This window comes from Zonotrichia albicollis, chromosome 31 (genome assembly GCF_047830755.1).
Source record: "Zonotrichia albicollis isolate bZonAlb1 chromosome 31, bZonAlb1.hap1, whole genome shotgun sequence".
Lineage (NCBI taxonomy): Eukaryota > Metazoa > Chordata > Aves > Passeriformes > Passerellidae > Zonotrichia > Zonotrichia albicollis.
Genome location: NC_133849.1, coordinates 3427139 through 3448223, shown reverse-complemented (window position 1 = coordinate 3448223; position 21085 = coordinate 3427139). Strand labels below are relative to the sequence as shown.

The 21085-nt window shown below is 52.9% G+C and overlaps 3 protein-coding genes across 3 annotated transcripts in view; all 3 read left to right on the top strand.

Annotated features, from left to right (window-relative positions):
* Positions 1-267: 267 nt before the first annotated feature.
* On the top strand, positions 268-1694 carry LOC141725774 (class II histocompatibility antigen, B-L beta chain-like). Its single transcript, XM_074529806.1, has 3 exons — positions 268-310; positions 386-655; positions 1300-1694. Exons 1-3 carry the CDS (start codon positions 268-270, stop codon positions 1692-1694), a joined length of 708 nt encoding a protein of 235 aa, XP_074385907.1.
* A 1308-nt stretch (positions 1695-3002) lies between these two features.
* Positions 3003-21085, top strand: part of LOC141725898 (uncharacterized) — a 55689-nt gene continuing 37606 nt past the window's right edge. The window contains exon 1 of the mRNA XM_074530060.1: positions 3003-3118. The gene's annotated coding sequence lies outside the window, so the exon portion shown is untranslated. The remainder of the gene's footprint in view (positions 3119-21085) is intronic.
* Positions 6475-20248, top strand: LOC141725895 (uncharacterized). Its single transcript, XM_074530057.1, has 3 exons — positions 6475-13233; positions 18759-18824; positions 18977-20248. Exons 2-3 carry the CDS (start codon positions 18803-18805, stop codon positions 19561-19563), a joined length of 609 nt encoding a protein of 202 aa, XP_074386158.1. The 5' UTR covers positions 6475-13233; positions 18759-18802; the 3' UTR covers positions 19564-20248.

Genomic DNA, 21085 nt, shown 5'->3' with positions numbered 1-21085 from the left:
AGGAGGAGGGGACCCCCTAAGGGAGAGCGGGAGGGCCTGAGGTGTGGGGGGAGGAGAGGGAGCGGTGGGAGAGGGTGGGGAAGGGGCAAAAGCGGAGGTGGGACACCATATCTCAGCGGGACGGGGCTGGGGATTGGGAAATTTGTGGGAAAATGGGACCCCAAAAGTGATTTGGGGAGCGGCCGGAGGTGGGAGGGGAGACGATGTGGAAGGGGAAATGGGGGAAGGGCGGCAAAGAGGAAGCGGCAGCGCGGGCAGGAGGGTCCCATGGCGGCCGAGGGGCGCAGGTTGTGCGGAGTGGGGATCCGGGGTGGGCCCGGAGCTCTGGGGATGCTGGGAGAGGGTGGTGGGTTGGCACCCCCTGACCTGTGTCCTGCACACTCAGGGGTGTTCCAGAGGATGACAAAGTCCGAGTGTTACTTCATTAACGGCACGGAGAAGGTGAAGTACGTCCAGAGATCCATCTACAACCGGGATCAGTTCATAATGTTCGACAGCGACGTGGGGCACTTTGTGGGGTTCACCCGCTATGGGGAGAAGTTGGCCAAGCGCTGGAACAGCAATGCGGTATTCATGGAGGACAGACGGACTGCGGTTGACTGGTTCTGCCGGTGCTGGTACAAGAATTTTACCCCGTTCATCACGGAGCGCCGAGGTGAGCACGAGGGAGAGTGCGTCCCCTCGGGGCCTGCCCTGCCAGTAACCCTGGAGCCCCTCAAAATCTTGTGCCTTGTGCCGACCCCCGGGGTCTCCAGATCCTCCCAGTCCCTCCCGGTGCCCCCCCGCGCGTCCATTTCAGCGACCCGTAAAGTTGACGCTTTGCAACCAATGAGATCGTATCATGTTCATGACTCATCTGCTGCCAGGCAGACCCACAGCACGGAGTGCCTCGCGCCGGACTCGGCCTCCCAGTGCCGCGCACTTTATTCCCGGTTCCTCCCAGTGCCATTCCAGTCCCTCCAAGACCATGCCCAGTTCCTCCCCAGTCCATTCCCAGTCCATTCCCAGTCTCTTCCCAGTTCATTCACAGTTCACTCTTAGAACTCCACCCTCTCTCCCAGTTCCCCCATTCCTTCCCATCTCTCTGTGTCACCCAACTCCCTCCCAGTCTCTCCCACTCCCTCCGAGCACATTCCCAATCCATCCGAGCCCATCCACAGTCCCTCCCACCACATTCCCCAATCCATTCCCTGTCACTCCGAGTCCATTTCAGTCCATTCCCAGCCCTCCCTTCTCTCTCCCAGTGCCCCCCAGCTGATCCCAGTGTGTCCCCGCTCTCTCTCTCTCTGTCTCTCCCAGTGTCCCCCAGTGTGTCCATCTCGCTGGTGCCCCCCTCGAGCTCCCAGCCCGGCCGCGGCCGCCTGCTCTGCTCCGTGATGGATTTCTACCCTGCTGCCATCCAGGTGAGGTGGTTCCAGGGCCAGCAGGAGCTTTCGGAGCACGTGGTGGCCACCGACGTGGTCCCCAACGGGGACTGGACCTACCAGCTGCTGGTGCTGCTGGAAACCCCCCCCTGGCGCGGGCTCAGCTACAGCTGCCAGGTGGAGCGCGTCAGCCTGGAGCAGCCCCTGAGGCGGCACTGGGGTACGGGGGAGCCCCTGGGGGCGCTGGCAGAGCCACTGGGCTGTGCTGGGAGTCACTGGGAGGGAGCTGGAGAGAGCCGGGCTGGGACTGGGAGAGGGGCTGGGGCCTAGGCAAGGGCGGGGAAGGGGTTTGGGGGATTCTGGGGAGGGTGGGATGGGGTTGGGGAGGCTCTGGGTGTGACTGGGAGGGAGTTTGTGGGCGCTGGGTGCAAAGGGCAGGGGGTTTGGAGTATGCTGGATGCGAGTGGGAGGGACGGAAATCAGCCTGGAGGGGGCGCTCGGAGCGCCTTGGTGTGTCGCTGAGAGGTTTTGGGTGGGTTGAGCCCTGCGGACCCCCCAGAGATGCCGCCGGACGCCGCCCGAAGCAAGATATTGATGGGGATTGGGGGCTTCGTCTTGGGCTTCGTCTTCCTGGCGCTGGGGCTCGGCTTCTCCCTGCGCAAGAAGGTCAGGGCGGGTGCCGGGGGTGGCGTCCCCCCCGTGGCGGAGCGTGTGCGCTCCCGCCGGGGCCCCCAGCCCGGTGTCACCCCCTTTTCTCTGCCCACAGAGCTCCTGAGCCGGCGGCGGCCGCAGCCCCTCCCCGTGGGCTCGGGCTCGGGCCCGGCCGGGACCCCCCGCTCCGTCCCCGCTCCGCTGATTTTGGGGGGGTCCCGTGTCCCCCCAGCCCCGCTGGCGCTCTGCCCCCACCCAGTGCCTGTTCCCAGTGCTCCCAATAAAGTTTCCCAGTTGGGCCCGGGGCCGTTTATTGGGGGTGATGGGGAGGGGTTTGGGGGGGCGATGGGACGGATTTGGGCAAAGGGAGGGGGACAAAGGGTGGGGCTGGGCCCGGGGGAGCGGGAGGAGGAAGAGGAAGAGGACGAAAGAGAAGGAGGAAGGAGGGGGGGACGTGAGAGAGAGATGAGGGGAAGGAGGGGGGAGGAGGAGCGGGAGGAGCGATTGAACCGGGAGGGAGAGGCCGGAGGAAGAGAAGGGGGAGATGAGGAGAGGAGCAGAAACAGGAAAAGTAGCGGGGATCCCCCGGCCTTCATCGAGGTGTCCCCAGGGGGGCCGGGAAGATGTGGAACCCGCAGCCAGGAGTGTTCCCAACACGGGGGGGAGCTGTGACCCTGGGGGTCACTCGGGATTATCCAGCGCGGATCGTCCAACGGGAGGTGGAACTGGAGGGGGGCACGGAGCTGGTCCCGACCCGGGGCACTGCGGGATCCGCGGGCAGCAACACATGCTCCTCGTGCTCCATCCCTCCTCCTGCTATCCGGCTGTGCCCTCACGCAGCCCGGGGGGCCCTGAGAGCGTGAGGCGGGGCTGTGCCGTGTGCAGAGCCCGCCCCTGGCTGCGATTGGGCCATGGTGCCGTCAGTCGTGATTGTGGCTCGCTGATTGGTGGGAGCGGGGCGGGGCAGGGCCCCGGGGGCGGGCTGAGGGCGGCGGTTGCTGGAAGCGCCGCCATTCTCGGAGCGTGTGTGCGGTCCCGCGAGTGCCGGCAGCGGCCGGAGCGCGGTGAGGCGTTGGCGGAGCTCGGAGGCGGCCGCAGCGCAGGTGGGAGCCGCGCTGGGTTGTGCGGGGGCTCGGGGCTGTCTGCGGGCCTCGGGGGCGGCAGGGGGCTCGGGCGGGTTGGTTGTGCCGTGTCCGGCCCGTGTTGCCGCTGGCGTGAGGGCGCTGCGGGAGCGGCTGCCCGCGGTCTCCTTGCGGCCGCTGCCTCGGCAGGAGCCGCTGCCGGAGCAGCGCTGGCTCGGGCCGGTTGCTGTGGCTGGGACAGAGGGGGCTGCCCTGTGCCCGGGGCTGTGCGGGGAAATTCCCGTGGCCGGAGGTTTCTGTGCCCAGAGGAGACAGAGGAGTCCTGTAAAAGTGACTTTATTGCTGAGCAGAGGGAGGGGCCGTGGGGCATTTGCCGTGCGCTCTCTGCCATTGTTGTAGTTCGCAGCCTCCTTTGTATCCTCATTTTCCCGGCCTCATCTCCCTCTCCCTTTGCCCACTGGCTGAGGTGCTTGGAAGGTTCGGACCTCCCGATCCGCCAACGGCATGTCCTCGTTATTGTGCACCCCCACTTTCGTATAACATCCGATAATCACGGCTTAGTTAAGTCTTTGTTCTTCTGGAATTTCAGGAATTCAGCGGGACTTTCTGTGAGCAGCAGTCCCTTTTAATTAGTAACATTTATTGAAGCTGGTGGTTTCCCCCAGTTACTTCCTTATCTACAAATCCCTGGTGCCTCGCTCACCTACTGAATGAGCTGCACTCTCAAGCGGTGGAGCATGGTAAAAAGATGAGAGTTGCTGTAGCACTGCAGAGGAGAAACAGCATTCGTTTAACCCACGGTCTGCCAGGGAGCTACAAAACCGTGTCCCCTTCCCATCCTTTCCACGTTTGGACCAATACATGAGCTGCTTAATTTTTCTGTCGTTTTCAGTTTGTTGGTTTTTTTTTTTTCACCACTTTTCCTTTGGCATCTTTTTGCCAACAGCATTTTGAATAATTCAAATGCCCACAAACTCCTCCTCTTTCTGCTAACAGATGATCTGATCCCATCCCATGGTTAAGTGTTGGGTTCCTCATTTCAGTGGATTGGTCGGCAGGAAGGTCAGGAGCTGGAGCTGTCTGGTTGGTTATTATAGCGAGGGCAGCTTGTAATCTAATGATGCAATTGGAATGAGAAATGGGTTCTGTGGCTCCTGATATGAATTGGTTCGGGTTCCCAGGGCCTGGTCGATGGTCTTGTAGGATTTGTTTTCCTGGCCGGTCATCTTTTCCCCCTTTTTGGCTGCTCTCTCCACCCAGGGCTGCATCAGTTGACTGCTTTTCTCTAAATAAATAATCAAGTCCTTGGATTCACAACTGATTTCCCTGAAATTTTGGTAGCAAAAAACCCCCACTGCTCTAATATACCCTATATAACACAGACAGTGACAGCACGTTGGAGTGGGCAGAGGGATGATTCCCCCCAATTATTTAAAGTGAAGTTTTCCCAACATTCTCCATGTGCTGTTTCCCTTTGCAGCTTCACCCGTTTGTGTTGCAGGGTCAGATATCCTCCCCCTGGGCTCTGCCTTGAGCTGTGCAAATTCCATCAGTGCCAGCAGGCAGAGCTTGGGGTGAGGGGCAGAGGGAATCAGCCCAATTCCTGTCCCGGCAAGGGACCCAGGTGCATTGTCCACACTTTGCCCAGCAGTGTTCATTTGCATTTCTAAAGCTCCTCTGCAGGCTGCCTGGAATGGAGCTTCACTTCCTGCTGCTGGGCAATGTTGATGTTTTGTTGCTGGTCGTTATCTCTGTGGGTGTCTTTTGAGCTGTTTCCAGTCTGTTGAGATGTTAAACTCATCTCTATTGAGTGGTGTAACATCCCTTAAATACAACCTTAAAAATTCATTTCCCCAAGGCACAGACAAACCAAGCCTGAGCAGAGAAATAAGGTTTAAAAGAACCAAACTCGGTACATTTTGCAGCAGTGCAATGGCAGGCAGCCCAGAGTGTGGGTGTGAGTGAGCCCCAGAGTGGAATTGTGCCCTGGTGTTCCCCAGCAGCTGTGGCAGTGCAGGCCCAGGCAGCGCTGAAGCTGCAGCAGTGGCAGCAAGGCTTGGCCCCAGTGGCTGGAGATGGCAGAGGAGGGTGGCCAGGATTGCAGAGGATTCCAGGCGAGGATCTGTGGGCAGGCGCAGGGGCTTGGCCCGCTGTGGAGCCCTGGCTGCTGCTGCGTTGCCTTCAGGGCAGGCTCAGGGGCGGCCTCCCATCCTCCTGCTGCAGGCGGGAAGTGCAAATCTCCGGGGCTTCAGAGCCCTTGAGGCCAGGCTGAGGGGTCCCCCCGTGTTGAGCTGTGCTGGCGGCTGTTTCTGGCCTCAGGGACACTTGGCATGGGCCCCTTGGCCACCAGTGGTGCTGCTTTGCACTCCTTAGGCAGGAGCCGATGTCCTGGCTGGGTGTTGGCAGCAGCAAAGTGCCAGGGCAGGCTGTGTGCCAGCCCAGCTTGCTGTGGGAGAATGTGCCTTGATATCTGCTCCAGTGGTTGCTGAAGCAGTGAGAATTGCTTTTGCCCCCCTGTTAGGTGCCATGGTGTCAGCAGAAGATATTGAAGCCTTCCTGCTCAGGGCATTCCAGTGCCAGGCTCTCACAAGCACCCAGAGCTGCGCGGGTTGAGCTGAGCATGGGGCGGTGACCTGCGCAGTGTCTGATTGCCCTTCCTTAATAACAGCCTGTCTTGTAGCTCTTTTCCCTTCTGCTGCCCTTGCAGAGCCATCCACAAACACATTTTCTCCCTCATGCCAGGGAATGTCCCATCATCAATCTGTCCCAGCCTGGGTCTGGAGCTGTGTCCCTTGAGTGCAGTCCTGGGTTCCTTGCCAGCCCCTCTCCTGGCTGTTCAAACAGGAGGCTGCGTTGAACCCTTGCCCTGTCCTCAGTTCTAAATCCTCCTGTGCCACTGAACAAGTTTCATACTGTAATAACCAAGCCTTGCTCATCCATTTACAGGCTGTTTTGGTTGTCAGAGCTTTACCTTGATGCCAGACTTGAACTCTAGGAGATCGTCCTGTTGTCATCAGTTTTCAGGCCACAGTTCCCATGAAAGCTGTGGCTGCACAATTTTGCAATGAGGCCACTTTCTGGCCACTGGGTGAAGCATTTTAGCTCAAGAATTCCTTTGGCATGACCCTGTTTAACATCCACCTATAATTCAAATTCTTTTTCCCCGTGTGTGTCGTGGGGTGACAGCCTTTATCCCAATATCGTGTGTTATGTCTGGCAGCTGTGCCTTTTCCCCCAACCCCCCCCCCCGGCAGTCTGGCTGTGGCGGGATGGCGAAGAGAGGAGGGGGGCGGGGGGGGGGGTGTGACCAGGCACTTTTTGGCTTTTGGCTTTGGCTGCTTGGCTTTCGCTAGCTGCTGCTTGCTTGCTTGCTTGCTTGCTTGCTTGCTTTTTGCTTTTGCGCTGTTTTTTTTTTCCTTTTTCTTTTGTTCTCTCTCTCTCTTTCTTACCCTCCCCTGAAGATACTGGACCGGCTCCGGATCCTGACCTGCAAGCTCCAGGACACCCGAAGCCTGCTAGAGAAGATTCGGCGCCCTCCACAACACAGTCTGGTCCCTTTTTCTTTTCTTGTGTTGGGGAGTGTTCTTTTGTTACTTGTAAATAAATAGGTTTTGTTTTCCACTTTGCTCCTCCGAGAAATTCCTCCCCGAACCCGGTGTTGGGGGAGGGGTGGTTGGAGGTTTGTTTTGTTCTGGGGGGCTCCCTCTTGGAGATTTCCCCTAATTTGTCCTAAACCAGGACAATAGATTTTTGGTGCGTTGGCCGGGAAAGCGGAGGCCAAAAACAGTGGAAAAAAAACCTATAACAATAATATTTTGGTTTTGGTTGTTTTGTGGGCATATTGGTGATTCATAATGTCATTTGGAGTGGAAGCTTGCCTGTTTTTCTGGTCCCTAGGGGCTTTTGAAGTTTTAATACCTTTGTGGTCCCTAGGGTTATTTCCTTACCCCAAAATAGCTCTGATGTTGTCCCTAATAAGTAGCTTTTGTAAGCGGGGGGCACTAACCAGAATAATCATTGTGCTGGCCTTATGTGTGATGATGTGTCGGATAACAGTGCTGGACTTTATTTCAGGAATGTATGGATTGTTGTCATGGCTGTGTACTCAGTTTGTTTGGGGAGAAGAAGAGGAAGGGGCTTTTCAGCCTTTGTCTTCCTTCTTCTCCTACAAATTGTTGACATCTCTATTAGAAAATACTGACTTTCCCCTGAGTTTGAAAGAAACCATCTTTCTGGCATTTAATTTATTAAGCCTTGTCTATACTGTCTGGAGTGTATATAAAATGAAAGCTGAGATTTCTAGAGGGGTTAGAGAGACTCCTGATTCAGGAGTAAAACAAAGCAGGAAAAATCTTGACTGGAGTGGGAAATGGGAATATATGGGCCAGACTTTAAAGGAATTTTCTGATCCTATAGACTGGGACTTTCCATCTGATCAAATTCAGAATCCAGTCGAGGTGGCAAAGTATTTGAGGGAGAAGTGCCATGGTAATACTAAGGAAGAAAGGATTACTGCAGTGAGCTGGGCCTTGGCGTTTGTTTACCGTACTCTGCTAGATACTGTGGAGCAGCAGATAGCAGAAAGGGAACAGGGAGATAAGTTGGTTACTATCCCAGTGACCCAGGCTGCAGCTAACATCCCAGGCTCCAGGCTAGCAGCTGAATCAGACAATAGGCCCCAAACCATGGCTGTTGCAGCTAATACAAGAGGTGGAAAGTGTAAAGGCAAGACCGATCGGAAGGTGGAGGATGATGACGATGATGCAGAAGAAGGACCCTCACCAAAATCAGAGGCCACATCAAGGGGCACAGAATCTGGAGCCAATATTGACTCCTTTTCTCTGAAGGACCTCAGAGGCCTAAGAAAGGATTACAGCCGACAACCTGACGAATCTATTATTAGTTGGTTAGTCCGCCTTTGGGATGCTGCAGGGGAGGTTACGATTTTGGATGGTACTGAAGTGAGGCATTTGGGATCCCTGTCACATGATCCTGCCATCGATCAAGGTGTGATGAGGGGGGCTAACCCTCACAGCCTCTGGGAACGGGTCCTAAGAAGCGTAGCAGAACGGTACCTGTGTACGGATGATCTCTATATGCAGCAGACACGGTGGAAGACCATAGAACAGGGGATCCAACGCCTGAGAGAGATGGCGGTCGCAGAGCTCGTTTTCTCAGATGACACAACAACTAGGAATCCGGACCTGGTACCATGCACTCCGATAATGTGGAGGAAACTTGTGCGACTTGGGCCACCTGAATACGCTTCCGCCCTAGCAATAATGAAGCGAGATGATACATATGAGACTGTGCTCGATATGGCAAAGAAGCTTCGAGCGTATGCAGATGCTGTGCATGGCCCAACTCATGCCAGAATTGCAGCAGTGGAAACTCGACTGCAGAAACTAGAAGACAAAATAGAGGAGAATCATAAGAAACTCCGGGAAGAGATTAAGGAGGACCTTATTCAAATCTCAGCCGTACAAATTAGAAGCCCTGGTGTCCAACGCCGGCGCTCCTTTGATGGGGAGAGAAGGTACATCCCACGGGCTGAGTTATGGTTTTTCCTGCGTGAGTCTGGAGAAGACATGAGGAGATGGGATGGAAAACCCACCGCTGTTTTGGCACAACGGGTGCATGATTTGAAGAGAAGAGAAAGTATAACCAGAAAGATAGCAGCTCCGGTCACTCATAGCCAAGATGTTAAGTATGACGATGACGATGACATGTCCGATCCCCTTGAAGGAACTTCTAAGGCATATGCCCAAGGAAAGAAGGACAATCTGGCTTAGAGGGGCCCTGCCTCCAGCCAGGAAGAGGCACGGGAGAACCGGGTTTTTTGGAAGGTGTGGATCAGATGGCCTGGCACATCAGAGCCACAAGCCTATGAAGCATTGGTTGACACTGGATCACAATGTACCTTAATGCCATCGGAACACTTGGGGACAGAACCTGTTTCCATTGCTGGAGTGACGGGGGGATCACAACAGTTGACGTTGTTGGAAGCTGAGGTGAGCTTGACTGGGAAGGAGTGGCAGGAACATCCAATTGTGACTGGTCCAGAGGCTCCGTGTATTTTGGGCATAGACTTTCTCCGGAATGGCTATTACAAAGATCCTAAGGGATTCAGGTGGGCTTTTGGAATAGCTGCAGTTGAGATAGAGGGTATTAAACAATTGAATACCTTGCCTGGACTATCAGAGGACCCATCTGCAGTAGGACTTTTGAAGGTAGAGGAGCAGCGAGTGCCAGTTGCCACCTCAACAGTGCACCGCAGGCAGTACCGGACGAATCGAGATGCTGTGATCCCCATCCACAAGATGATTCGAGAGCTGGAGAGCCAAGGGGTGGTCAGTAAAACCCACTCACCCTTTAACAGCCCTATCTGGCCCGTGCGAAAATCTGACGGAGAATGGAGATTGACTGTGGACTATCGTGCCTTGAATGAAGTGACTCCACCACTGAGTGCGGCTGTACCGGACATACTGGAACTGCAGTACGAGCTGGAGTCCAAGGCAGCAAAGTGGTACGCGACCATTGATATAGCTAACGCGTTTTTCTCCATCCCTCTGGCAGTAGAATGCAGGCCTCAGTTTGCTTTTACATGGAGGGGAGTGCAGTACACCTGGAACCGATTGCCCCAGGGGTGGAAACACAGTCCTACCATCTGTCATGGACTGATCCAGGCTGCACTAGAAGAGGGTGAGGCTCCAGAACATTTACAATATATTGACGATATCATTGTTTGGGGGAACACGGCAATAGAAGTGTTTGAGAAAGGAGAGAAGATAATTCATATTCTCCTGGACGCCGGATTTGCCATTAAGAAGAGCAAAGTCAAGGGACCTGCCCGAGAAATTCAGTTCTTGGGGGTGAAGTGGCAAGATGGACGGCGTCAGATTCCTGCGGATGTTATTAACAAAATCACTGCTATGTCCCCACCAACTGATAAGAAGGAGACACAGGCTTTCTTAGGTGCTATAGGTTTCTGGAGGATGCACATCCCTGAGTATAGTCAGATTGTGAGACCCCTTTATCTGGTTACCCGCAAGAAGAACGACTTCCATTGGGGCCCTGAGCAGCAGCAAGCTTTTGTCCAGATCAAGCAGGAGATCGCTCATGCTGTAGCCCTTGGTCCAGTCAGGACAGGACCAGATGTGAAGAACGTGCTCTACTCTGCAGCCGGGAGCCATGGTCTGTCCTGGAGCCTTTGGCAAAAGCTACCTGGCGAGACCCGAGGCCGACCATTGGGATTTTGGAGTCGGAGCTACAGGGGGTCTGAAGATAACTATACTCCAACAGAAAAGGAAATCTTGGCTGCCTATGAAGGAGTCCAAGCCGCCTCAGAGGTGATTGGTACAGAGGCACAACTCCTTCTCGCACCCCGACTACCGGTGCTGGGATGGATGTTCAGAGGAAAGGTTCCCTCTACCCACCATGCCACCAGTGCTACTTGGAGTAAGTGGATTGCCCTCATTACGCAGCGCGCTCGGATTGGGAAGTTAAATCGCCCTGGGATTCTAGAAATAATTACAAATTGGCCCGAAGGTGAAAGCTTTAGTGTCGCAGATGAGGAGCAAGAGCCAGTGACCCGGGTTGAGGAAGCTCCGCCATACAATCAGTTGCCAGTAGAAGAAACACGTTACGCCCTATTCACTGATGGTTCTTGTCGTGTCATAGGGATGAAACGGAGGTGGAAAGCAGCTGTATGGAGTCCCACTCGACGGGTTGCAGAGGCTACTGAAGGAGAGGGTGAATCCAGTCAATTTGCTGAAATCAAAGCTATTCAACTGGCCCTAGGTATTGCAGAGAGAGAGAGGTGGCCAAGGCTCTATTTGTATACCGATTCTTGGATGGCAGCCAACGCTCTATGGGGATGGCTGAAGAGATGGAAAGAGGCCAACTGGCAGCGCAGAGGAAAACCAATTTGGGCTGCGGAAGAGTGGAAGGATATCGCTACTCGGTTAGAGAAGTTACCTGTGAAGGTTCGCCATGTAGATGCCCATGTCCCCAGAAGTAGAGCTAATGAAGAGCAGCAAAACAACCAGCAAGTACATCAGGCTGCAAAGATAGGGGAGTTGAAGATAGATCTCGACTGGGAGCATAAGGGAGAGTTATTCTTAGCACGATGGGCCCACGATGCCTCAGGCCACCAGGGTAGAGATGCCACCTATAAGTGGGCACGAGACCGAGGGGTGGATCTAACCATGGACAGTATCTCTCAGGTTATTCGTGACTGTGAGACATGCGCTGCCATTAAGCAGGCCAAGCGACTGAAGCCCCTCTGGTATGGGGGGCGGTGGTCTAAGTACAAATACGGGGAGGCCTGGCAGATTGATTACATCACACTGCCCCAGACACGCCAGGGCAAGCGCCATGTACTAACCATGGTAGAAGCCACCACAGGATGGTTGGAAACCTACCCTGTGTCCCATGCTACAGCCCGTAACACTATCTTGGGCCTTGAGAAGCAGGTCCTTTGGAGGCACGGTACTCCCGAAAGAATTGAGTCGGATAATGGAACTCATTTTAAAAACAATCTTATTAATACTTGGGCTAGGGAACATGGCATCGAGTGGGTATACCATATCCCCTATCATGCACCAGCTGCAGGGAAGGTGGAAAGGTACAATGGATTGTTAAAAACCACCTTAAAGGCATTGGGAGGGGGGTCTTTAAAAAACTGGGAGCAGCATTTGGCAAAGGCTACCTGGTTAGTTAACACTCGAGGTTCCACCAACCGAGCGGGTCCTGCTCAGTCTGAGCTCCTTAATATAGTAGATGGGGATAAAGCCCCAGTGGCCCATGTCAGAGGTTTGTTGGGAAAGACAGTATGGATCAACCCTGCCTCGAGTACAGACAAACCCATCCGTGGGATTGTCTTTGCTCAAGGACCAGGTAATACATGGTGGATAATGCAGAAAGATGGAACAACACGGTGTGTACCTCAGGGAGACCTGATTGTGGGATGAGACTCATATATGACTGTCATTGTTTGTTGAATGTGAGACAGAAGGAAACTGTAAGTGTCAAAGGTTTGAGCAAGTAAGATGAGAGGAATGCGTAAGTGTCAAAAGGTGTGAGTAAGTGAAATGAATGTTTTTTATTGTATGTTCACGATATGGGATAAGGGGTGGAGTGTCGTGGGGTGACAGCCTTTATCCCAATATCGTGTGTTATATCTGGCAGCTGTGCCTTTTCCCCCAACCCCCCCCCCCCCGGCAGTCTGGCTGTGGCGGGATGGGGAAGAGAGGAGGGGGGGGGGGGGGGGTGTGACCAGGCACTTTTTGGCTTTTGGCTTTGGCTGCTTGGCTTTCGCTAGCTGCTGCTTGCTTGCTTGCTTGCTTGCTTGCTTTTTGCTTTTGCGCTGTTTTTTTTTTCCTTTTTCTTTTGTTCTCTCTCTCTCTTTCTTACCCTCCCCTGAAGATACTGGACCGGCTCCGGATCCTGACCTGCAAGCTCCAGGACACCCGAAGCCTGCTAGAGAAGATTCGGCGCCCTCCACAACACAGTCTGGTCCCTTTTTCTTTTCTTGTGTTGGGGAGTGTTCTTTTGTTACTTGTAAATAAATAGGTTTTGTTTTCCACTTTGCTCCTCCGAGAAATTCCTCCCCGAACCCGGTGTTGGGGGAGGGGTGGTTGGAGGTTTGTTTTGTTCTGGGGGGCTCCCTCTTGGAGATTTCCCCTAATTTGTCCTAAACCAGGACAGTGTGGAAGGTCCAGGCCAGCCACCTCAGTTAATCGTCATTTTAGCACTTGAAAATTCTGTGATTCCTCCTCCTGTCCATCCATCCAGTTCGTTGACTGGCAGGATAGGAGTGTTGTAGGGAGCCATCCTTGGCTCCAAAAGCCCTGCCTTTAACAGGGACTCAGTACCAGGCTGTGAGCCCTTCCTTCCCTCTCTTGGAACAGCATATTGCTTGTCCTGGTTTCTTTAAAGTAATTTGTAGAGGCTCCATATCTAATTTTCCCTATTTCCCTGAGGCTGCCCACACTTCTGGGTTCACTTCAGCATGGGCCTTGTCAGATTTTGGCACAAAGGTTGAATAGAACTAGCGTCTGTATCCCCTTTTACAGTATTAAAATCCAGCTCTCAAATTCCTTCCTAGGTAATTGCAATCACAGGAGAAAGAAAAGGTAATTCATGTTATTCAAAACTATCCCCTCCAGCTTCTAATAGTGGTTGAAGAAATCATACCTGCTAATCTTTCCCACCCATTCCCTCAAAAATTAAAATATTCCGTTACTATTTTCCCCTTTAGGTCTAAGATTCAGAGAGGATTGAGAGGCCCCTGTGTCCATCAGGAAATGCCTCCTCTCAATGCAGACCCACCCTGAATGTTCTCAAGGGCTGCAGTGTGGAGGGTCCCTGGTGTGATGGGAGCTGTGACAGCCTTGCCAATCCATGTCCATCAAGGGGTGGACTTGCTGGTGCTGAGGGTGCTGCTGTCTGTGCTTGCAGTGTCCTTGTGCCCTGCAGCTGGAGCCCTGCTTCCTTGCCAGGGGCTGTTTGGGTGGGCTCTCCCCTGCCGAGGAGGGCAATGCCTGTGCCAGGTGCTTGTGGCCGAGCCCGTGCCCTGGGTGCTGGGGCCCCCTTGGGCGCTGGGGTTGATCCCTCAGGGGCTGTAGGAACTGTGCCCTGGCCTTTGCCTTCAGCTTGGCCTTTTGCTGCTCCCTTCTTGCACTCATCTGCTGTGCCTTTGTGCCCAAGTGCTGCAGGGCCTTCTTGTGCCCCTCCTGCAGCCCCCTCAGTGCCTGTGGGTGCTTGTCTTGCTTTACAATAGAGGTGTCTGCTCGGGAAGGCAGAAAAAGCCTCTCATGGAATGGAGAATGCAAACCTCCTCCCTCTTAATTTTTAGACTAGTGAAATGAAGGGGCTCTCAGGCAAAGATAGGGGAATGGGAATACCAGTTCTTTACTAGTGTGTATAATAAAGCAAACAAACAGCAACAGCTGCGGCACTGACAGCAAACAGAGCCCGGAGCCAGTCCCGGCCTTTGGGCTGCGGCGCTTTCCCCTTGGGTGCAGTTCCGGGCACGGCCGGCAGGGGCGCTGGTGGCTCCCGCGGGGCGGGGCAGCGCATCCCTCCCATGGGAACCTCTGAACGGAAATAGAGCAATCCCTTCATCTAACTCTTTCACTTTTTTCCCTTCTATGGCCTTTCTCCCGTGTTTTGGCAAAGAATTTGGAGAGGGCTGCCTTTTAACTGAACTCCTACCGTTTTGGTAAGGTGCTTCCTGTAGAGAGAGAAAGAGTTTCCCTGAACAGCCGGAGCTGTGGTTCCCAAGGGGACGTAACTCAGAGCAGGACGGGGTCAGGAGAGGATATCCCGCCGAGGCTCGGTGGGAGTGTGGGCAGGGTCTGCTGCCGGAATCGGCAGAGGGGGATCTTCCCGTGGAGCCCGAGGCGGAGCGTGGGCAGCCCCCAGATGGCTGATGGCGGCTGATCCGGCAGCTCCCGGCAGAGCAAAGGCAGGTGGGAGAGCCCGGCAGCAGCGGCGGTGCCCAGCGCAGGTGGCACGGGCAGGGCAGGCGGGGATGGGATGGCTGGGACCCCCCCTGGGTGCGGTGGGCGCGGTGAGCTCGGAGCAGGCGGCAGGACAGAGCAACCCCCATCTTGCCCAGCATGGGCGGCAGAGCGGCCGCGGGCCAGGCAGTGGGAGCAGGGCACACAAATTGAGCGAGAGCGCCGGGGCAGGTGGAGCTGCCCTGGGCAGTGAGGCCGCACCTGGGATGGAAAGCGGGGCAGGCGGAGCTGAGGCGGGCAGCGAGCCGGGACCCGGGACAGGCGCCTGGGCCGCGAACGGAGGGGGCAAGAGCTGCCGAGGATCCCACTCTCTTTCTGAGTTTTGCTCTTGTTGCCTTCCCTTTCATTTCCCCTTTTTCTTTTCTTGTTTTCTTCTCGGAGCTTTCTGATACTTTAAAGATTTTTATTCTCCTGAAATCTCCTGTCTAACATGGCATATTCTCTTTCTTCTAGATTAAATGGGTTTTATTTTTTACAAAAAAACACAGGACCTAACAAATCCAAACTTCTGCTTGGATACATTGAAATGGCTACCGAGCTAACTCACGACCTCCTAATGTTGTTTTTCTCATCACCTTTTTATTTATCCTTTGGCAAATTAAGCATCTTTCAGTTACTTGCTTGGCTACTCTGAGAATCCCAGTGCACCCATAGTTCCTTAAAAAATGATTGCACAAAGCTTGAGTGCCTAAGTGGGTTTTCTGATGCATGTCTTCTAATATTTTCCTAGAAGCACATTTTATTTAGAAATTATCTTCTATCAAGAAGTTTCCATTTCCCTGATTTATCTTGTTCACTTCCTATCTTGTTTAATTCTTTTTTCTCAGCTTCCCTAAACTTTGGAATTTCCAGTTTTTCCTGGTTTGGAGCTAATATTAACATAACTCTTTTATCTCCATTTTCTGCTGCATCCTTAGCTTTGTGATCTGCCAAATTATTTCCTCTTCTTTCTGGGGTCTTTCTGTTCTGGGGTTCCTTAACATGTACTATAGCTACCTCTTTTAGGTTATTTTAATGCCTCTAAAACCTCTAAAATAAGTTCCTCATGTACTAGTCCTTTTCTTCTTGAATTAAGTAATCTTTTTTCCTTTCCAAATTTTTTGCACGTATGTACTACTCTAAAGGCATACCTTGAATCAGTATATATAGTTCCTTTATTTTGTGTTAAATATTCTAGTGCTCTATTTAAAGTATATAATTCACAAGACTGAGCTTAGTAATTTAAGGTTAATTTCCCTTTTTCTGTAGTTTGCATGTTTTCCCCATCAACTACTACATACCCTGTATTTTCTCCTTTTGCAAGGGCTTGTATCTCTGTTAGGTAACATAACTCCCAAAGGACTGTTTTATTTTTCATTTTTTCCCCTGTATCCAACTTACTGGTTTTCTTTCTCATTTTTCATGATCTTATCTATTCATCTTCTGCCTCTGTTTTTCACTTTCACTAACAACCTGAATACCACTTTTCTTTCAACTACACACACAAAAATAAAAGAGCTTTTCCTCACACTACTTTCATTACAATACACCTCCCTCCAAGGAGATATAGTGAAGGTTAAAATACAGAATCTACATTACCTGTACTTTCATCCGTCTACATTCACTCACTTTTATTTCTCACTCACTTCCACACATTCTTTCCCGCCCTCAGGACACAGAGTGGATCCCTGTTGACAGAGAATCGCGGGTCCCTGTGGCCCCCCCTGGCCTTGGGGTGGCCTCTGGGTCTCAGTATCTCCGGGCCTCCTGGGAGGGCCCTGACTCTGCTGCCTCCGGTGCCGTTCCCCTGTGGGGCTGATTTGTGTGTCACTCACACTCTTTAGCCACGGCCCCTCACACGCCCTGGGGACAATGGCCCGTTTGCAGGTCACCTGTACCTTATGCCACAGCCCCCACACGCCAGGAGAACAATGGCTTATTTGTGGGTCACACACTCCTCTTTCCACAGCCCCCCTTCCCACCCGCCCGGGAAGCTGAGGCTGATTTTGTGTGTGACTCTCTCTCACACACAACAAGACAACAATAAGGTACCTTTTGTTATAAATTATCAAATCGAGAGCCAAACTTATAGGAAAATTTAGCGAAGATTTATTAATTTGTCTGTGAGACTGAAGTTCGGTTGTCAAAACCAGCACAGCCAAGGGTCAGCGTCGAGCCCAGGTTCGGTGCTGGGTGAACACGGATCTGACCTGCAAATGTCAGAGTCTCCCCCTGTTCACAAATGCTGCCTGACACAGCGAGTTCTTTTACAGTTTATTCTGCTCGAGGCAGAGATGACCGAATGTTCTTTTGTGTCATTTCCCATGCATAACCTTGGCTTTACCTGTGCAGAGGTGGACAAAGACTCAGTCCCGGTGTCTGATGTTGTCAGTAGACTCCGGGGAAGTCAGCATTCACATGCATCAGGGTGGGGCTGTGGATCATTGTGGTAGCTGTAATCAAGGAGGCGTTAATCACTCTTGGGTGGACCTGGTGACCCGGGGAAGGCAGCGATTATCGCCCTGGAAGCTTCTGTTCTTTCATTAAAAACCCCGATGTTTGTCTCAACCAAGTCCAGGAACTAGATGTATATGAATATAACACTGCTCCTGGCCAGGATGGTCAAGAGACTTAGTGTGGAGTTTACAATATTTTATACATTAATAGCATGAATTATCTCTACCATATACTACACTTTCACATCACCTATTACAAGTTTAGGTGTTTCTGGCCAGTCCTGGTGCTCTTGGATATCCCTCAACCCAGCTGTGCTGCCCAACCCCAGATGCTCTTGAGCATATCCTCAATCCAGCAGAATTTTGCTCAAACGTGAATGCTCTTAGAATGTTAATTCTTCAACGCAGCAGGTTTTAATTCTGGATGCTCTTGGGCGCTCTTATCCCTCAGTCCAACAGAATTTTTAGGAGCCCCTTTCGTCCCATTTCCTAGTGGATTGGGCTCAGAAACTCCTCTGCTCCCTTGCTCCGAGGGGTCCAGCCCCTCTCTGAGACCCAGTCCCAGCTACCCCGGGGGATTCTCTCACTCCTCACTCGCTGTGTCTCTTTACTGGCTGCTTCCCTCGAGGAAAGTTGGAAACGCAGCGTGGGAGACTCCAGCACTCACTTGGCAGGTCTGGGACAACCAGCCCTCGTCTCATTCACAGCCCAGAGCAGAGAATGAGGGGAGAAGGGAGCCCGGGAGCCCAAACAGCCCCGGCATCCCGAAATGGGGAGAGCGAAGCGGGGGGAGCTTTTGGCATTGCTGGGACTGCCAGCAGCCTGGGCAGCGCGGGCACCGAGGAGAAGGGGGACCCTCAATCCAAGCGTGACCCCAACAGCTGGGACAGGGGGGAACCTCCGAACACCAGAGGGGAGGGACCAGGGATGGGGAACTCCTGGGAGGCTTTTTCAGGGCTGAATCTTGGTGTTTGTGAGGTTTTTCCGGAGCCCTGATGGCCAGTGACTTGTAGAGATGGGCTTGGGGAGAGGGACCTTCAAACTCAATGTGATTTGGGGAAGATGAAACAAGAAAGCCTTATAAATACGATTGTCTGGCAAAAGATTTTGTGAACATAAAAAGTGTAAGGAAGATTGAAATGAAAGCAAGCTCTGAGATACCTCAGTTAGTGAACAACTGGAAAACAATGGTATGGCCCCACTGAAGGTAATTCCCCTTTTGATGAAACAATTCCCTCTGCTTGCAGACAGGTCCAAGGGTCAGAGCAGCCCTTACTAGCTCAGCAGAAGGGGTCCAAAGAGGAGTTTTTAAGGTTGAAAATGTAACACAGTATGGTGATGTAATGACTTTTACAGGCTGTATGTAAATGCTCCAGGATTTGTATCTTGTACTAGATTGGTTGGTGAGAAATAGAATATTCAACACAGAAGAAAATTTATTGTATTGTAACGGCACCCTTACTCCCTTACGCTCTTCTCCTCTTACTCTCGTACCCTCTCACCCTCTCTACCCCTCTCTTCTCTCGGGCCTGCTCCGAGCTGTGCCTGGCAGCTCCAAGCAGGGCCCTGCACCCAGGCCCTTTGCAATAAACCGCAAGTTCCACGCCCTGGCTGCAGAGCTCTCTTGTCTCCGTCCGTCCCAACCGTCCTACCCCCCGACACTCCTACAAACGCTCTCATCCCTTGTTTTCCCCAAACCAGGATTGCCCATTGCCAACTCCAGGGAGGCTGTGAGGAAGAGGAAGATGCCCTGGGACACTGAGGCAGGTGAGGAGGAAGTCAGTGCCCCTTTCCCCTCTGTGCTGCTCCATCTCCCAGCCCAGCACGGCCCCGGCTGCAGCTCAGCCCTGGGGGATCTCCTTGCCCTTGCCTGTGGCACGGAGGCAAATCCCATCCTGTCCTTGTCCTTCCTCCCCCAGAGCAGGAGCTGAGCATGGAGAGCAGGGAGGACAAATGCCCACGGCAGAACCTGGTGGAAGAGGCCGTTTTGAGCGGCTCTACGGCGCAGGAAGCCAACGGGGAGGAAAAGCCCCGGAGATGCCGCACGAGGAGGGGCTGCAAACGCAGCCGGCGGGGATCTGAGGGGGAAAGAGCCAGCCTGGGCCGGGAAGGCGGCCGGAGACGGAGCCAGAGCTCGGAGCTGATGCTCCATGAGCAGCTCCATGATGGGGAGAAGCCCCACACGTGCGAGGAGTGTGGGAAGAGCTTCAGGTGGAACTGCCACCTGATTGTGCACCAGAGGATCCACACTGGGGAGAGGCCCTACGAGTGTTCCAAGTGTGGGAAGAGGTTTACAAGAAGCTCCTATCTCCTCCTGCACTATCAGAGTCACAGAGAGGAGAGGCCCTTCCAATGCCCCGACTGTGGGAAGGGATTCAAGCACAACTCCACCCTCATCACCCACCGGCGCATCCACACCGGGGAGAGGCCCTACGAGTGTCCCCAGTGTGGGAAGAGCTTCTACAGCAGCTCTAGCTTGACCAAACACCAACGGAGGCACCACTAAGGGAAGCCCTGCGAGTGCCCCGAGTGCAGGCAGAGCTTCGTGCGCTGCTCCAGCTCCATCCCCCACTGGAGGAGGCACTTTGGGCACAGCCCTGGTCACTCACATTCCCTGTTATCCATGTTGGGAACACACCTGGCTGCTTCGCCTTTTCATTTGGCCTTAATTTTCCTCTGCTTCACCTTCATCATTTAAAAACACCCAAAACTGGTTTAAATGAAGGAAATTCATCGAATACATCTGACATTGCATAATTTCTCAGGTATTTTTGAGGGAATTCAGAATTTGGGTACACGTTCTGTGTGAAGTGCTGCTGTTGCTAAGAGGCAGGAATTTGATCTCACCGTTCTTGTGTTGCTAAGAACTCCTCCCCTGACCCAAACCCCAACTCCACCCTTGGCATGCCCTATAAAAACTCCACAGCCCTGCCTTTGCCCTGCCTTTGGGAGTTAAGAAATGGATTCCCAAAGGATCAGCCCTTTTCCCACTGGGTTCCCAAAGGATCAGTCTTTTCCAACTGGATTCCCAGAGGATAAATCTTTTCCTACTGGATTTCGAGATGATCAACCTTTTTCACTAGATCCCCATAGGATTCTGACTGTGTCACTGTCTTTTTTTGTTTGTACTACTGCATTTGTATTTTTAATTTTCCTAATAAAGAACTGTTATTTCTGCTCCCATATCTTTGCCTGAGAACCCCTTATTTTAAAAATAATTATTATAATAATAGTAATAATCATAATAATCATCATCATCGTTATCATCATCAAAGGGAGGGGGTTTTCCTTTTCCATTTCAGTGGAGCCTCCTGAAATGGGGAGACACCCCCAAAGACGGGCCATGTAAAGTAGTTCTGGAAGTATGTAGATTAGTTTATGGATGTGCATGAGGGTCTATGAATAGGCAACAGGCTGATGTAATTAAAACCAGATTAATTAAGGGATTTTCTCCGAAAATAACCTGGGGGTCTTGGTGGCCATAAGAACATTTGGCCTTGGTCCTTCTCTCCCATTACATCAACCCGTTCCATATTCATGGCCTTGTTGCATATCCATGAAGTACTTTACATATTCCTTGAAAAAAATTGGCTTAATCCTATCTGGGGGTCCAACCCCCCTCCCAGCTCAATTTGGGGTGTCCAATCCCCCTCCCAGCTCAGTTTTGGGACCCCATACCCATCCCAGCTTAATTTGGGGGTTCCATTCCCCTCCCAGGTCAATTTGGGGGTCCCATTCCCCTCCCAGCTCAATTTTGGGGTTCCGACCCTCTTTTCCCCACTCTCCCTCCCCTTTCCAATCATTCCCCCAGTCCCCTCCCCCGTTTTTAATTTTAGGGACTCCAGGCCCCTCCTTCTCCGTTTTGGGCTGCCGACCCCGTTTTGGATTACTTTGGGGTCCCCAGCCCATCCCCAGGGTCACCTTCCCCCCCCTCCCCAAATTCCGATCCTGGCCACTGATGAGTCATCAGCGAGACGTGCTCTGATTGGCTGGAAATTACCCCGCGCGGTCTCTGAGTATTTCCCTCA

What these genes read in the sequence shown, in the direction of transcription:
- LOC141725774 (XM_074529806.1), top strand. Translation starts at nt 268, where the DNA reads ATGGCGGCCGAGGGGCGCAGGTTGTGCGGAGTGGGGATCCGGG. An exon ending in GTGCGGAGTGGGGATCCGGG is followed by an intron (nt 311 to 385) that starts GTGGGCCCGGAG and finishes CTGCACACTCAG; the next exon opens with GGGTGTTCCAGAGGATGACA. An exon ending in GTTCATCACGGAGCGCCGAG is followed by an intron (nt 656 to 1,299) that starts GTGAGCACGAGG and finishes TGTCTCTCCCAG; the next exon opens with TGTCCCCCAGTGTGTCCATC.
- LOC141725895 (XM_074530057.1), top strand. Translation starts at nt 18,803, where the DNA reads ATGCCCTGGGACACTGAGGCAG. An exon ending in GCCCTGGGACACTGAGGCAG is followed by an intron (nt 18,825 to 18,976) that starts GTGAGGAGGAAG and finishes TTCCTCCCCCAG; the next exon opens with AGCAGGAGCTGAGCATGGAG.